The sequence below is a fragment of the Lathamus discolor genome, chromosome 5, assembly GCF_037157495.1.
Source record: "Lathamus discolor isolate bLatDis1 chromosome 5, bLatDis1.hap1, whole genome shotgun sequence".
Lineage (NCBI taxonomy): Eukaryota > Metazoa > Chordata > Aves > Psittaciformes > Psittacidae > Lathamus > Lathamus discolor.
The window spans coordinates 83,796,267-83,811,951 of record NC_088888.1 but is presented as its reverse complement, the minus strand read 5'-3'; the positions used below and the strand labels follow the sequence as shown (position 1 = coordinate 83,811,951).

At 39.1% G+C, this 15,685-nt stretch overlaps 1 protein-coding gene across 1 annotated transcript in view; it reads right to left on the bottom strand.

Annotated features, from left to right (window-relative positions):
- Nucleotides 1-15,685, bottom strand: part of EYS (eyes shut homolog) — an 822,863-nt gene that overhangs the window by 557,533 nt on the left and 249,645 nt on the right. The window contains exon 15 of the mRNA XM_065682611.1: nt 6,458-6,562. Within this exon, the coding sequence (XP_065538683.1) occupies nt 6,458-6,562 (105 nt within the window). The remainder of the gene's footprint in view (nt 1-6,457; nt 6,563-15,685) is intronic.

Sequence of the window (15,685 nt, the reverse complement as noted above, 5' to 3'; positions counted from 1 at the left end):
TCCAGAAATGTCATGTGGTGATTCTGTATGGCAGGTCTACATTTTAACACCACATTGTAAATTGTTACTAGTAAAGTTCAGGTAGGTTTAGTTTAATAATTTAAACAACTTTTATTATTCATATAGGGAATATGACAGCTAGGGACACAAAGCACAGACTCACGGACAAGCAACACAATCCCACAGCACCCAAATGACCTGAGCAGGCTGAATGCTGGTAACCAGGGTCTGTCATGATCCAGTGATAACAAGGCAGCATGCAGTGACAAGGTAGGTCTGAGATCAAGCTGGGAAGTCAAAGTCAGTAAGGCATGGTCAGATTGGCAGGAGCCTGGTAGTACATTCTGACATACAGCAAGGAACTGTATCACTTCTTGCATGAACTCCTGACGAAATATATCAACAAGGAGGTTTCTTTTTTCCACATCACCAGTACTTTGCTGAATCCCATTCAGCTCGAATTCTCTGGATCTGTTTTTGCAGATTACTGCCTAGTTGTTCCTGATTTCTATGTATTTGTTTATGACTGCCAAAGAGTACGCATCTTTGCTCAACAGAATCTTCATTCTTTTAAGGAACACTACTAGGGGTTTTGCCTGCCTTTCCGACATTGGTGCAATCTGCAAGTTCAGTCACAATATTCCCAATTCAGTCATCAAGGTCATTGAGGAAGAACACTGATGAAGAACATCAGCGGACCCAAAGCACTTTCAGTGAAATTATTTTCTACACTGAATCACTATAATATTTTACTATTTTTTCAAGTGAGTTATGTGCCGTTTAGGGATATTTTCAGTAAGACACTGTTCCCTTGGTTTCCATACAGGAATGCTGATGCACTCAAGATATATATCAGCTACTTCTTACTTATCCAGATGGCTTATTGCCACCTGAGAACAGAAATTACAATGCTTTTAGGTATTTTGCTTTGAGAAATACATGTAACCCAGTGACTGATGGCAATTTTTTTGTTGCCTTCAGATGCTTATAAGAGTTCACCTTTACATTTTCTCTAGTATTTTTTTAAGAATTCAAGTTATACGTGACAGTTCTATACTTAAACCCTGCTCTTTTCTGCCATTCTGTTATTTGACCTATCCACAAGCCAAGAGATCTGAAACTGCTATGAATCATTTCTAAACACCAGAGCTGAAGTTGAGGTCAAACAAAGTATACTTTTATATCTAAGCATTTTGTAGGTTCATGTTTTTCTTTTATGGTAAAGCCTACAGCTCCAAGGACACTAGGACTGCAAAAGCCATACCAAGGAGAGAATGTGCACTGCACCAACCTTGCACCTTCCTCGCCTTTCTCATCTGGACCAACCATGGTGATAGCGAACTAAGCCTCAGCTCCAAGATGCCTTTCCCATTAAGGTACAGGTTCAGGGACACTGGGGCTGCAAAAGGCATGCCAAGGGGAGCACGGCACTGTACCAACAAGATCTTTGTTAACGGTTCTTGGGCAGCAGCAGCTCAAAGGTATGAATGGTTTCCTAAACATTTCCTGTGTGTAATCTTCATGATTCAGTTTATTTTTTGAGTCACAGTACGCTTACTTCCTAACACCTTCTCCTGGTGTAAAAACTTTTACGTATATGCTTCTACTTCATAATAAGGCTTGCAAGAATTCACAGTCTTATTTCATGGTACAGTAAACTTTAATAACAGTGAACATCCCAAAAAGTAAGAATCTGATTTAATTTTTTCTGTATGTGAGTTTACTCTTAATCAGAATTACTGCTCCTTTGATTCAGTGTATTAAATTGAACAAAAATTGATTCTAGGTTGAATCCATCAATCCAAACATCTCAACTGACCCAATTTTCTGCTTCAAAATCAGTCTACTTTAGTAATCATGTTAATCAACAACTAATCCCACTGAAATAAGAAATATTTATGCATTCATTTAGATGTAGCAGGGATAATATAGCACTGAGGTATAAACTGTAAAGAAGCTGTGTGGTAGATGTAAGGTTTTCTAAAAGATAAAACCATGAGAACATCATGTAAGAACCCAAGAAACACCCTGTGTAGTCAGTGAAATGGTGCATCTAGCCTAGAACTGTCTGAAAGCAGAAAAAGAGATGCTATTTAGGGAGAGCATATTAGCTTGGTGACTTCTAGCTCTCTGCTCTTTTCAAAACTGCCAAGCACTTAGGTGTATTAAAGAAATCAGAGGATCCTTTAATATCAATTTACAGGCTTTTTGGTTGTGAATTTGTCTAATCTCTTACCAAACCTTCTAAATAAATTCTCTAGCTACATCACATATGGTGATGCAAACAAAGAAATGTAATGCCATATGCTAAAAGGCTTTTTTATGAGTTTTAGTCCAAAATCCCACGAAGTTCTTCAAGTATCTTCTTGCTTCTTGTGAACAGCCTTCAGTGAACAACAGTTCTGCTTTCAGCTTAACCCCTACTATCACGATTTTCTTTCAAAGCTTCCTCTCTTTCCCGCATGCTTTTCTTCTACAGACTTAAAGGGTCCTTGCTTTTTCATAAGACAGTTGCTCTATTCCACTGATCACTTTTGTTGTCTTTCTGAACACATTCTACATATCCAACATCTTCTAGATTAATATTTCCTTAAATATTAGATTACCTGGGGAGAAGTTAAACCTTAAAAAGGTGACAATTCACCTCTTCCTTTGAGATTTACCAGTTCAAAGCAAGATTTCCAGACGACCAGCTACTGTTGTAATAAACTTTTTACTACACCACTATAGCACTTGCTTTTGGTTTTTTCGCTTGTTAAAATTCAGAATAGGTATGAAGCAATTTCCTAGTGGAAGGCTAAATTAACACATAGGAAAAAAATTATATCCCAGAAATTTTTAAACATTCATGCAAATTCTGGCTTTGGAAAAGCATTGCATGTGTATAACCACTTTTTCAACTACAAAGTTGATTGACTGATAAAAGGTGACACAAATGAAGGTTATGGAAAACTTTTAGATGTGGTCAAATGCTTATGGTCTTACAAACTGTGTAGGCACAGGTAGTTCCATTAATTTCAAATCTGAAGTATTACATTTGTAAACTATAAACAGAATTGGGCAAAGACGCCTCATTTGTAATAGACTCCCAAGATAGTTTATGTTGGAAATGACTTCTTGAGGTCATCTAGTCTGATCCTCACTGAAAGCAAGACCAGCTAGATGAGGTAGTTCAGGTAACTGTCCTGTCAAGATCTGAATATGTCTCCAAGGACTGGGATTCCACAATCTTTCCATGCAGCTTGTTTCAGCAGTTAGCCACCTTCAGTGGGGGGTTTGCCCATAATATCTATTCAGAATGCTACTGCATTCCAATCTGGTATGCTGCCTCTTGCCCTATCACAATTTTCACCTACGTGAAGAGCCTTGCTGCCTTTCATGTATCCTCCAAGGAAGTAGTTGTAAACCCCAATAAAATCTTCTATTACCCTTTTTTTCAGGCTGAACATGTAAATCACCTCAACTTCTCCTTTTGCACCAGATTGTTCAGGCTCTTGCCCATCTTCCTGGCCCTTTGCTGGACTTGCCCCAATATGTCAATGCCCTTCTTTTAGTGGGGAATGTAAAATTTAGGTGCAGTCCTTCAGATGCAGTTTCACAAGTCATGAGTAGAAAAATAATCACCTCCAGATTTCCTAGCCACACTCTTCCATCAGCCAATACTGTGGTCATTGAAGCCGCAGATGTATATGAAGACCTGTGGTGTTGAGACTTCTTCAAGATGCTTTAAGAAGGCTTCATTTGCTTCTTCTTGATCAGGTGGTCTATGGCAGATGCCAACCACACCGCCACAGTGGTTTTGCCTGCTAATCCTTACCCATAAGCTCTTAACTGACCCATTGTTCATCCAAAATAAATATACCAGACACTCTGCAGAATGTGAAACCGTCTCACCTTTTCAGTTTATCTTTCTTAAAGACCCACTATCCTTCCATTGCAGCACTCTGTGTTGGCTATCCCACCATATCTTTCTAAATCCCATGAGATCATTGCTGTGCAATTGCACACACACTTGTAATTCCTCATGTTTCCATCACCTGCTGCGTGCAATTCTGCATTTGTACTAAAGAGGGACTCTCTCAGTTATGCCACTTTCAGAAGTGTGAGAATGTCCCCTACTATTCTGACCCCTAGACATTTTCTCATTGCTCTGTGTGCCTTCACATTTCTCCTTCTTAAAGCTGTTCTCCAGTGCTGTATCCAGTTTAAAGACCACTTGGCAGGGTAGGAAGCCTGCTGCCCAAAATGCTCTTTTTCCACTTTCTCAACTGGCCACATCTCTCACTGTCCCTCAGAGGGAGAAGAATTAAAAGCTAAAGATCTGTCTGCAATTCCAGCCACACAGCCAAGAACTTATCTGCATGACATGCCCAAACCTATCTAAGCCTTTGACTTTCCACATTTCCACCAGTCACTTCTTCGCTTTTCCTAGTGCTCACTCTTCAGTTTGTTCCAGGTCTCCCTTTGGTAGTACTCCCATTTGGTTGGGCAACCAGAGGCAGGAGTCTGAGGGCAAGACGAGCATCAGCAGTTGCTGCAAAGGATCTGAGATCCTAGCACATCTTCCAAGAAATGGACACAAGGGGATGGGAAGGAGGTGCTTCAGGTGCCAGAGCAGAGATTCCCCTGCAGCCTGTGGTGCAGCCCATGGTGAGGCAGCTGTGCCCCTGCAGCCCATGGAGGTCCATGGTGGAGCAGATCTCCACCTGCAGCCCCATGTGGGAGGACCCTGCAGCAGAACAGGTGTGTATGCCCTGGTGGAAACCCTGTGGGAAGCCCATGCTGGAGCAGGCTCCTGGTGAGACCTGTGGCCCCATGGTAAGAGAAACCCATGCTGGAGCAGGTTTTCAGCAGGACTTGTGGGGGACCCACAGAGGAGCAGTCTGTTCTTGTAGCACTGCACCCTGTGGAAAAGACCCATGCTGGAGCAGTTCACAAAGAATTGCAGCCTGTGGGAGGGACTCACTTTGGAGAAGTTCATACAGAACTGTCTCCCGTGGGAGGGACCCCACAGTGGAGCAGGGAAGAGTGTGAGGAATCTTCCCCTCTGGAGCAAAGAGTGGCAGAGACAACATTTGATGAAATGACTGCAATCCCCATTCCCTGTCTGTCTGAGGAGGCAGAGAATTTAGGAGTAAAGGTTAGCCCAGGAAGAAGGGAGGAATGAGGGGAAGGTGCTAAGATTTAGTTTTGTCCTAGTTTCAGCTGTAACGGTTTTGCTTATTTTTTTCCCCAGTAGCTGTGTTTTGGTTTTAGTCTGAGAACAATACTGATAACATACCCATGTTTTAGCTTTTGCTAGGTGGTGCTTATCCTGATCAAGGACTTTTCAGTCTCTTATGCTCTGCCAGTGATGAGGGTCACAAGAAGCAAATAGGAAGCAGGGACAGGACACCCGACTCAAGCTAGCCAAAGGGGTATTCCATAGCACAGTATGTCATGCCCAGTATATAAGCTGGAGGGAGTTGCCCAGAAGGGCAGATCACTGCTAGGGTTGGGCTCGGTATCAGTTGGCAGGTGGTGAGCAGTTGTATTGTGCATCACTAGGGTTTATTGTTTGGTCGGTTTTTAGTTTCCCCTTTTAGTTCTGTTTTCTCTCGTCTTGTTATTTCCTGTAGTAGTATATTATACTTCAGTTATTAAACTGTTCTTATCTCAGCCCAGGTTTATATTCTTTTGATTCTTCTCCTCATCCTACCTGGGGAGGGTGAAAGGGGGAGTGAGTGAGCGCCTGCGTGGTTCTGAGTTACTGGCTGGGTTTAAACAACAGCAATTTTTTATTTGTCATTATCCTACTCTGGTTTGTAATAAATGAAACAAATTGTTAATTTGTAACAAATTAAACTAATTTCCTCAAGTCAAGTCTGTTTTGCCCATGCCAGTAATTGGTGAGTGATGTCTTCCTGTTCAGTTGAGGAGGGAAGTGATAGAGTGGATTTGGTTGGCCATGTCATACAAACAGGACCAACCCACCACAGCAACCCTCATGACAACTACTGTATAAATACTCCCCCCACTTTTTTTTTTTTCCTTCAGAGTATCATAAGAAATTTTAAAGCTAACATTTTCTAGTAAGAAAGTCTGAAACAATATAATTCTACATTACTGAAATAAAAAAAAAAAACAAGGAAAAATATCCAAACTTTGGGAAAGATTTAGAAATTCAGAATCCCTCAAAGACACTAGGGTGAATACCACTGATAGTATTGGTTGATTTCCAAGACTCTTCATTCATCAGTTTAAAAGGCAGAATTTCTGGTATACAGGTTATATCTTGTAAACAAATTCTGCTGGCACCAGCTGCATAGTAACTGTAGAGTTTGCTTAAAGAATATTTGCTTGGTAGTTCTCTCTTGTCAAGAAAAATAAGTGACTACTTAGTTGTGTGCTTATGAAAAACTGTATTTCTTTCTTGAATACCACAGAACATTTCTCACCTAAATATCTGACTTCTTACCTGGCAAACAGCTACAGTAAAATTCACCAACTGAATCATGGCAATGGCCTCCATTTTTGCAGGGCTTGGAGGAACATTCATCAATATCCATGGAACAGTTTTTGCCTGAAAGAAAATTAAACATTAAAGCTATAAATCATGCTGGGTTTGGGAAAACAGAAAAACTGCTTCACAGTGCAAGTGACAAGTGCATAATTTAAGTTTTCTGGGTTGGAAACACTATTTCTGCTTAACAGCTTTAAACCTAGAGATATTGATAGATCATAGCTGATAGTGAATAAATTAAATATTTTAAAGTAATAAGTATGAGCTACATTTGCAAGTATGCTTTGTGTATTGTAGTGTTACATCTGAACACCATAATTAGTTTGACTATATGCCACATTCTAAAAAATATTTTGGAGACTTAATAACCTTGGTAACAATAATAAGAAAAATATTTCTCAAGGTTGCTTGCATGTTTAGATGAATGAAGTAATTTCTCAGATCACAACAGAAAACCACAAATTTCCTCAACTGTTTCTTCATTTTTCTGCATTTAAAGGGATTTAATTGAGTTGTAATTCAAATTAATATAGGAGAATATATAGAAGACTATTTAGAAGACAATATACAAGGTGGTGTATGAAAACAATTAACTCATTTGGCATATCAAAGAAAACCCACAGTTCCTCATCTCTCTACTGTGCACTGCATTAATGCAGAGCAAGCCCTACCCTGGTATAACTTGTACTGGGATCTTTCTGATCCAAAATTGATCTAAAATGAAAGAATAACTGTCAAGGTTAAGAGTTCCCATGAACACCAGAAGCTACTCCAGCGATGAAGGAAAACTGTAGCTCTGACAGATGTAAGCGAGCAGAACGGTCACTGGTATTCTACACAGTAAGTGATGGAATGATCCTTGTGTCAATTAAATCGGATATATCAGGTAATGCCTCCCTGGAATCTCATTCTAAGGAGCTGAATTCAAGGATCACGTGGGGTTTCTGGGGTAACCAACACTCAGAGAATTATAGATTCATTCTAGCAATAAATGCATGGCTGGAAGAGGGCGTAGCCTGGCACTTTTTCTTAACCACACGATGTTCTTTGAGCTAACAGGTAAAAATAGAATCTATGTAAAAATCAAACACAATTGACACTGTTTCTCTAAAATAATTATTTAGAAAAGGCTGTAAGGGGAACAAAGCAAAAACTCATAGACATGGAGAATGATGGAATCTAGATCAGACTTAGCAAGTATGTAGGAAATACTGCACACTCATAGTTGTCTGCTACATATAATCATTCACTACAGATCACAAGTCCAGTAAAACCAGTAGAATGAAAGCTTAGGTTTTTATAGGCATTTTTTGTTTATTGTTTGGTTTTGGGGTTTTTTAATATTTTAAATATATACAAGAACTAGCAGAATTTTGAAGAACACTAGACTTAAGAGTATTAACTACCAAAACATTGTTTTGGAAGCAAATCATGATTCAAAAATTCAAAGATTTCTGAATGTATTATTTGCAATTTGTCATGTGACAGTGGAAAAGGCAACAGCAAACAGATTTCTGGGGATCTGATTCCAAACGAAAAGGTAAAGTAATATCTGAAAATGAGGAGAGGAATGTGAAGAACATGGGTGAGAGCAATCAAGATCCATGGGAAGGGGGAGGGAAGGAGAGAAGGGTGAACAAGATAACAAAGGAATTCAGAAAAAAATCAAAGAATGCAGGAAATTTCTTATGTGAAACCTGATGGGAGGCTGAATTAAGTTAAAAGGCTAATTAAGGAAGTTGCTGCTTTCTTTAAATGCAACAGGACAAGTTGTCGTTTTGTGGGAGAAAGGCATGGGGTATTAGGAGACCAACCTGATACTTCCTGATTTTCAAAGGGTGAAAATGCCCAACTAGCAAAAAAATGTCAGGTTGCTAAGGATAAGCTAAGAAGTACAGCGCAAGTAAGCAGGCATGAAATCAGGCTGGCAAAGGCACTGAATAAGACACAGCTATCACAGGATGGTCAGGATAAAAAGAAATGATAATGTAAGAACTACAGCATTAAAGATGAAGGAAAAGTATGGTTAAATGGAGGAGGATGGACACTGATCATGGTAATCATGCCAGATTTTTAATGCTGCTTTTGCTTAACCCATCAGTAAAAAGGTCAACTGCATCAGATCATTACCCTAATTGATACCTATGATTAAAGGACAAAACTTCAGTATTGAACAGAAAAGGCAGGCTGGAGAATTGTCACATGAGTTAGATGTTTATACAGGCCAGTTTGATGAACTTTACAATTGGTTACTGGTTGATGAAAGCTCAGCAATTTTCTTTGCGAACTTGTGTAAGATAGGTAAAGTACCTGAAAACTCAATAGTCTGCCTTTAAAAAAAGAGTAAAAGACAGAGCTGTGAAATTATACATCCACTTGTGTAATTTCTTTTCCTGGAGGAAATACGGGAAAAAGTTACTAAACTGATTAGTTGTAAGAACCGAAAGTATAAAATAATTTACAAAAAAATGAGCTTATGGAAGCAAACCAATTCCCTCCCACACTACAGTTCCAGGCCTTGTGGATTATAGAAAAAAAGAAGTGGCATAGATCATAGTCCTTGATTTCACGTATGTTTCTGCTGCTGTTTCATGTGAAATACTAACAATTGGACTGGATATGAACTACAAGATATGAGGTGAATAAAAAAAGTTGGAAAGCCGTATTCATACATTAGTTATCTGTGGTTTTACTACCAAAATGTATACAGATTTTGAAGAGGTCTACTGCCCATCTAGTTTCACTCATTTTTTTCAATAACAGTCTGGGTGGTTGACAACATAGTAAGCTTATTGATGGAAACACGAAAAGGTACACTGGATGACAGGATTAGAAGTCTTCATAAATTTTGACAAATTGGAGATAGAGTTTGAAATAACAAATGTTATCCACTCAGAACAAGTTGAAGATCTCGAAATACAGCAAATCACCAGTTAAGCAGGAATAAACTCCAGAATTTTGTTTCAAATCAGGTAGTGTGCTGGGATATATAAAAGGAACAGAACCACTTAGAAGCATAAAATTATCCTTCCACTCTCATTGAGCTGGAGTAAAGCTTCATTTGGAGTGCTTTGTACTGTGCAGTGAGCTGCATTCGACAAAAATGTAGACCAAATGAAGACAGTCCATGTATAGATGACAGGAGTAACAAAGAACTTGACAGCCTGACTTCTTAGGATAAACAAAACAAATGGGGCTCTAAAGCCTAAATAAAGAATGTCTGAATAGGAATTATGATAATTATAAAATAAGAAAAGGCTTCTGCAAATGTGTTTAGTTCTCCATGTTCATAGCAGACAGCAGACATTTAAACTACAGTGAAAGTTAGATCAGACAATAAGGAACTACTTCTGATGCTCAGTATAAGAATACACTGGAAAGACTGGCTGAGGAAAATAAGGAATGGTGTTGGACTTCTTTAAGGTGAAACAAACAAACAGAGAGAAATAACGTATGTATAATATAGGTTTTCTGCTGGGATGAGGATGGAATAGATAATATTTACTGTTTTGTTCTAGTGTTATGCATTTTACAGAGCATACACACTGTAACAATGAAGAAGGCCCAAAGGCTTTTATGTTCATACAGTGAACTGATTGGGTATTTGCTTTGCCACATGGTAGAGTAAAGGTCTTAAGTTACTTGGGGTGTGATAACAGAGCTCCCGCTTTGGAACCTAGTGCTTCTGTCCAAATCTTTGTCTCCACTGTGTGTCTCTGTCAAAACACATTTCAGTCTTAGTCAGATAAGACAAAGGTGAGTATGGTATGCAGTAGGCAAGAGAAACAAAAGATGAAAATATTAACACTAGTAGGCAAACACATTCTTCATGCACACCATAAATGTGCATGGTTTAAACTACAGAGGGATAGATGGAAAGTCCTACTCTTACAAAGAGAGCAGTACAGCTTTCGGCACATTCAACCTGTCTTCACCCCTCAAGTCTTTCTCATGAGAAAACCATAATGAGACAAATGAGCCATTTCATTGTTCCCTCTTGTTCTGTAGGTGGATGTGAAAAGCCCTTACTCTATTGTTTCAACACTGACTTTTTAAAAAACATTTAATTTCCACTCTCGCCTCTTTTCCAGTAACTCCCTTCCACAGAACAGCAAGCATAAGCACTAACTCAAAACCTGTGGTAACATTTTTAGTTATACAGTACATTTTTCCGTATACTGCAAGTCACTTCTGGTCACTTGCAGCTGCCAGATACAGGCAAAGAAAAAGACATGTAGGTTACAGCTGCTGAACTGTATGTGAGGAAAGAGAACTGATCTGAAAAGGACTGCTGAAGACCTCAGCATATGAGCCCTATTGCAGTGCTGTGAGGGGAAAAAAAAAATCTCAAATGTATTTAAAAAAATAAGAATGGTTTTGTGTTGTATTGATGTGTAAAATACTGCTGCATAAAACATTAACTACAATGTTCCATATTAAAAATAAGTGGAATGCAGGAAAAGACACCAATTTATTCAACAACTGAAGAAAGCATGCTGTTGGCAAAGGCTTAAAGAGCTCCATCTGTTTCATTTACAACAAACAAAAACAAGAAGTGACTTGATTACAGTGTAGAAGTGTCTTTCCAAAGAGAAAATACTCGGGTAGCAAGAGGCTTTTTCATTTCTGTGTAGAAAAAGTAATGATACACAGTGGCTTGAAGTTGAAGACAAAAATTTAAATAAAATATTTAATACAAACTTCTAAGTATGTTTGTTATTCCTACTAGAAAAAAATGCCAGTGAAATTCTGACTTCACGCATTTGTATCAAGTTTTAAGCCTTTCGGATTCATTGTGTGCTTTAATCAAAAGTCATTAGGTTCAGTACAATGTGGTTAATGGGCAACATTAACTGCCTTCTGGTATAGTCGTAACGTAGAGCATACAACCAGAAATCTACAGGTTAGAAGATTTCCAGAATAAACTTAATCATCCTGTAGCCTTCTATGAGTCTTTTCTGGGAAAACATCAAGACAAGTCTGTGAGTCAGGTATCTGTCTGTGATAGCTATAGCCCACTCTTAGGTAGCTGGGTTCTATAACATCATTGTCATCATGCGTTCATCCTACCCTTGGAGGTTCCTAGGGAAACTGTCAGGTGCTGCTCTTCTGCTACCAGAGCAAATAATCCATGCAATTCTGCTTCTTTCTGACTGCAAAGGTGTCAAGGAAAAAAGTATTCTAACAAAATTTGTAAAAACATCTTTAAAAATACCACTTTGCACTATATGCTTTGCCCCTCCTGCATCAAGACTCCTCAGATCTGGGCAAACAGTAGCCTCTGATCAACCTACTGTTCAAGTGAAGTCGGTCAACCAGTGCAGTAATGTCCCCACTGTTGCTCTGCAGCCCAGTACATTTGTCATTGCCATTTCAAGCATCAGGCCACAGGTTTTGTATCAAACTAACATCAGAAGCCTCAGGACATGTCTATTGGTCAGGTGGATCTTGCTTAATTTTTTTTAGTCTTCCTTAATTTTGTAAATTGCATCATGTTATGCTTATTTTTAATGAGATGTTGTCCTGGGTTTAGCAGTAGCAGTGAGTTTTTCTCTTTCTTAGTAGCTGGTGCAGTGCTGTGTTTTGACTTTCAGTCTGGGAACAGAGCTGATAACACCGATTGTTTTCAGTTGTTGCTAAGTAATGTTTATTCTGGCCAAGGACTTTGTGAGTCTCATGCTCTGCCAGGGACGAGGGGAGGCCAGGAGGAAGCAGAGACAGGTCACCTGACCCAAGCTAGCCAAAGAGGTATTCCATACCACAGCATGTCATGCCCATGGAGGTAACTGGGAGTTACCTGGAAGGGTATGGGCTCTTTTAGGGGGGGGATCGAACTCATTTGGCGAGTGGTATTGTATTCTCTTCCCTTGTTATTTTCTCTTATCAGGGGTGTGAGTGAATGAGCTCTGTGGCTCGGTTTAAACCACGACAGTTCGTTTTTTGGCACCCAATGTGGGGCATGAGGGGCTGAGATAATGACAAATCTGATCGAAGTGTGTCTAATTGTATTTGTGCTAAGCATTCATTGTTTTAGATTAATAGTCACTCATCACAATGTTGATTTATTGGCTCTCAAAGTTGTTCCTCTTGATCTCACAGTTTCAGTATATCGTACCTTAGAGTTGGTATTTGCTGTGTTAGTGTTTATCGGCTGGGGGCCTTGGGCTAAGGTTCTTGTCTCATTGTACTGTACTGTCTCGTTGTACTATACCGAGCTCTGTGGCTCAGTTTAAACCATGACAGATGTAGACAGAAATAACAAGTAGCTGTGCTTACAGAATGAACTAATTATGATCCTAGAATAAGGCTGCAGTGTGAAGGAGTCCAGGGGAGAGAGCAGAGGCCTTGAGGATGCATTTGCAACATGGTACTAAAGACTCCAATGGTATTAACAGCTCACCTGTGGCCAGTTATTGGCAGCAAAGCAAAAAATCTAACATAGGAGCTAGGCAAAAACAGTTTCAGGTTTGATGTAAGCAACATGAACAAAGAACGAATGACTAACATATGTAAAATGTCTCAAATATAGAAAAATCAGTAGTTACAGGGAGTTGCAGAACACAGGAAGAAAACAGAAAAAAAAAAAAGTGTTTAAAAATAAAAGAAAGAAAAATCAAGACAAAGACCAAAGAGTGGAGAAGAAAAGTCAACAAATTTTCTGAAGACGGCACCAAATATGGCTCCTACGTAGTGTGGTCACACTAAACCTGGTAGTGTCATACCTTTTACAGTATGACTGTCAAAAAAGAGGGTGCCCAAAGTGAGTTGCTTCACTTGTTAAAAAGACAGCCTGGCATATATTGGGGAATACATTTTAGTAGGAAAACCTCTGGTACAATGATAGTAGTTACTGCAAAGGAGTTACTGAACAACAGACTTTCCAACATCAATGATTTGTGAGATTTTTTCCAAAGAGGAACTGTCTCCTACAAAAGACTAGAGAAAACCATTCTTCTGTAAGATGCTACTTCTGTTTCTCAAATTGGCTAACAAAATGTCTTGGAGGGATGGAAAAATATGCAGTGGGGAAAATGGCTGGTTGCAGATTTTCCTATGTCAAATATTTATTCACTGATTGCTCTTGTCATAACAGAAAATTTATTCCCAAGAGGTTAATTGAGGCAGTTATAATAAAAATCTTAACCTAGTTGGAAATTGTCTTGAAATCCATATGTTATTTTACATATTTTACAGGTGCGGTCATGTAAAAAGCAAAAATTGTGCTTACTATGCTGGCCTATCACTGTTCATAGTACAGTGACATCCAGGACCTTAATCGTTTAGACTATAAATAGAAAAAACGTGCAAAAAAAAAGGAAAAAATAAATAGTTTATAGAAAAAGTACAGAGTTGTCGTGGTTTAAACCCAACCACAAAACTCGTTCACTCACTCCCCCCCTTCTTGCCCTCCCCCTGCTCCAGGAGGGATGGAGAGGAGAATCAAAAAGAATGTAACTCCCACAGGTTGAGATAAGAACAGTCCAGTAACTAAGGTGTAACACAAACCACTACTGCTACCACCAATAATAAAAATTGTAAAGAAAATAACAAGAAGAAAGAATACAACACCTCAACACCAGCTGACAAATAACTCGCCCCACTCCTCCCAGCTGAGCACCAACCGATACCTCCTCCAACCCTGCAGTCCCAGCCCTTCCACGTAACTCTCCATTACATCCTGGGCATGACGTGCTGTGGTATGGAATACCTCTTTGGTCAGTTTGGGTCAGGTGTCCTGTCTCTGCTTCCTCCCAGCTTCCCCTCCTCCCTGGCAGAGCATGAGGCTCAGAAAGTCCTTGGCCAGACCAAACATTTGAGCAGCAACTGAAAACATCGGCATTATCAGCACTGTTCCCAGGCCAAAAAATCAAAACACAGCACTGCACTAGCTACTAAGAAGGAGAAAAATGACTGCTACTGCTGAACCCAGGACAAGTGTTAAGGAAAAATTTCTCACAGTAACTCAGGAAGACTAAGACTTTCAACCATGTTTCCTAGAGTCTTCTGTGTGTGCTTTTAATCACCCTATGAGCTTTTCTCGACAGGATTACTTTTTATCTTATATTTGCTAAAGGCCCCCCAGCAACTGACAACATTTTTTTGCTGAAAACCAAACCTAACATATTACATTATTATGTTACAGTTTATCTAAAATTAATTAATACCCAGTTACACCCAGAAAGATATTAAAGCATGTTCTACATACACGGTATTATGCATGACAATTGTCATCACTATTGAAAAACCCCATATTATATACAAAGCGGATAAACTGAAATACAAAAATAATCTCGTAATGCCTCCAGTAGAGCAATAATAAAGTAAATCCCATATAAACTAATTAAACTTCTGATTGAAGAATTAACTTATTTTTTGTCAGACTGTTCCAACTGTTACTACTCACCTTCTAATTCAAACAAGTCAAGCATAGTATTTGCAGATGGAAAACTATTGGAGAAATGTACCATTTGATTTCTCACTAAAAAAAAAAATAATGAGACACTGCTTGTTTTTTAGATGACTGGAAAAGAAAACACTACTGAACTATAATTGATTTGGTTTTCTTTCATGCAATTCAATAGTTTTTAATGTATTATTTTATCAATTTTTTATGTAATGTAATTTGCAACATGATGAAACTTCAACAGACTTTTCTGCACTCTACTGATTGTTATTTTTCCACTGTGTTCTACCCTGAATTTCTTGCAGGGGAAGCAGATACAATTACACTTGACATGATGATAAACATTGTCTAATAACCACAGAAATACATATTGAATACATTTGCATGTATGCATAAATAGTGTTTATTTTCCAGCACGTTAAGTTTGCACACGCAACTGTGGGGAGCCTGCTCCTGGCAACCTCCCTTCTGGAATGTTTCTGAAAACCAGCAGCCCATTGGCACTGCTCTAGGTGAGCAGGGGGAAAGCCAATCATACTTTCCCTCTCATCCAGCATAGGCCCACTATGGGTCACAGTGCTGGCGGTGAGGAGCTGTGGTAACCATACCACCCTCTTCAGTCTTCAGCTTCCAGCTTTTGGATTGGTTTGAAACACTTTTAGCACTTTGACTACAGATGAGACATAGGCATGTTGTTTACATGAACTTCGTCATTAAGAGACATCAGAGAAAATACCTGGCTTTGGGGCTGCTTCTGGAAGGGCCATTGATTTGGAACA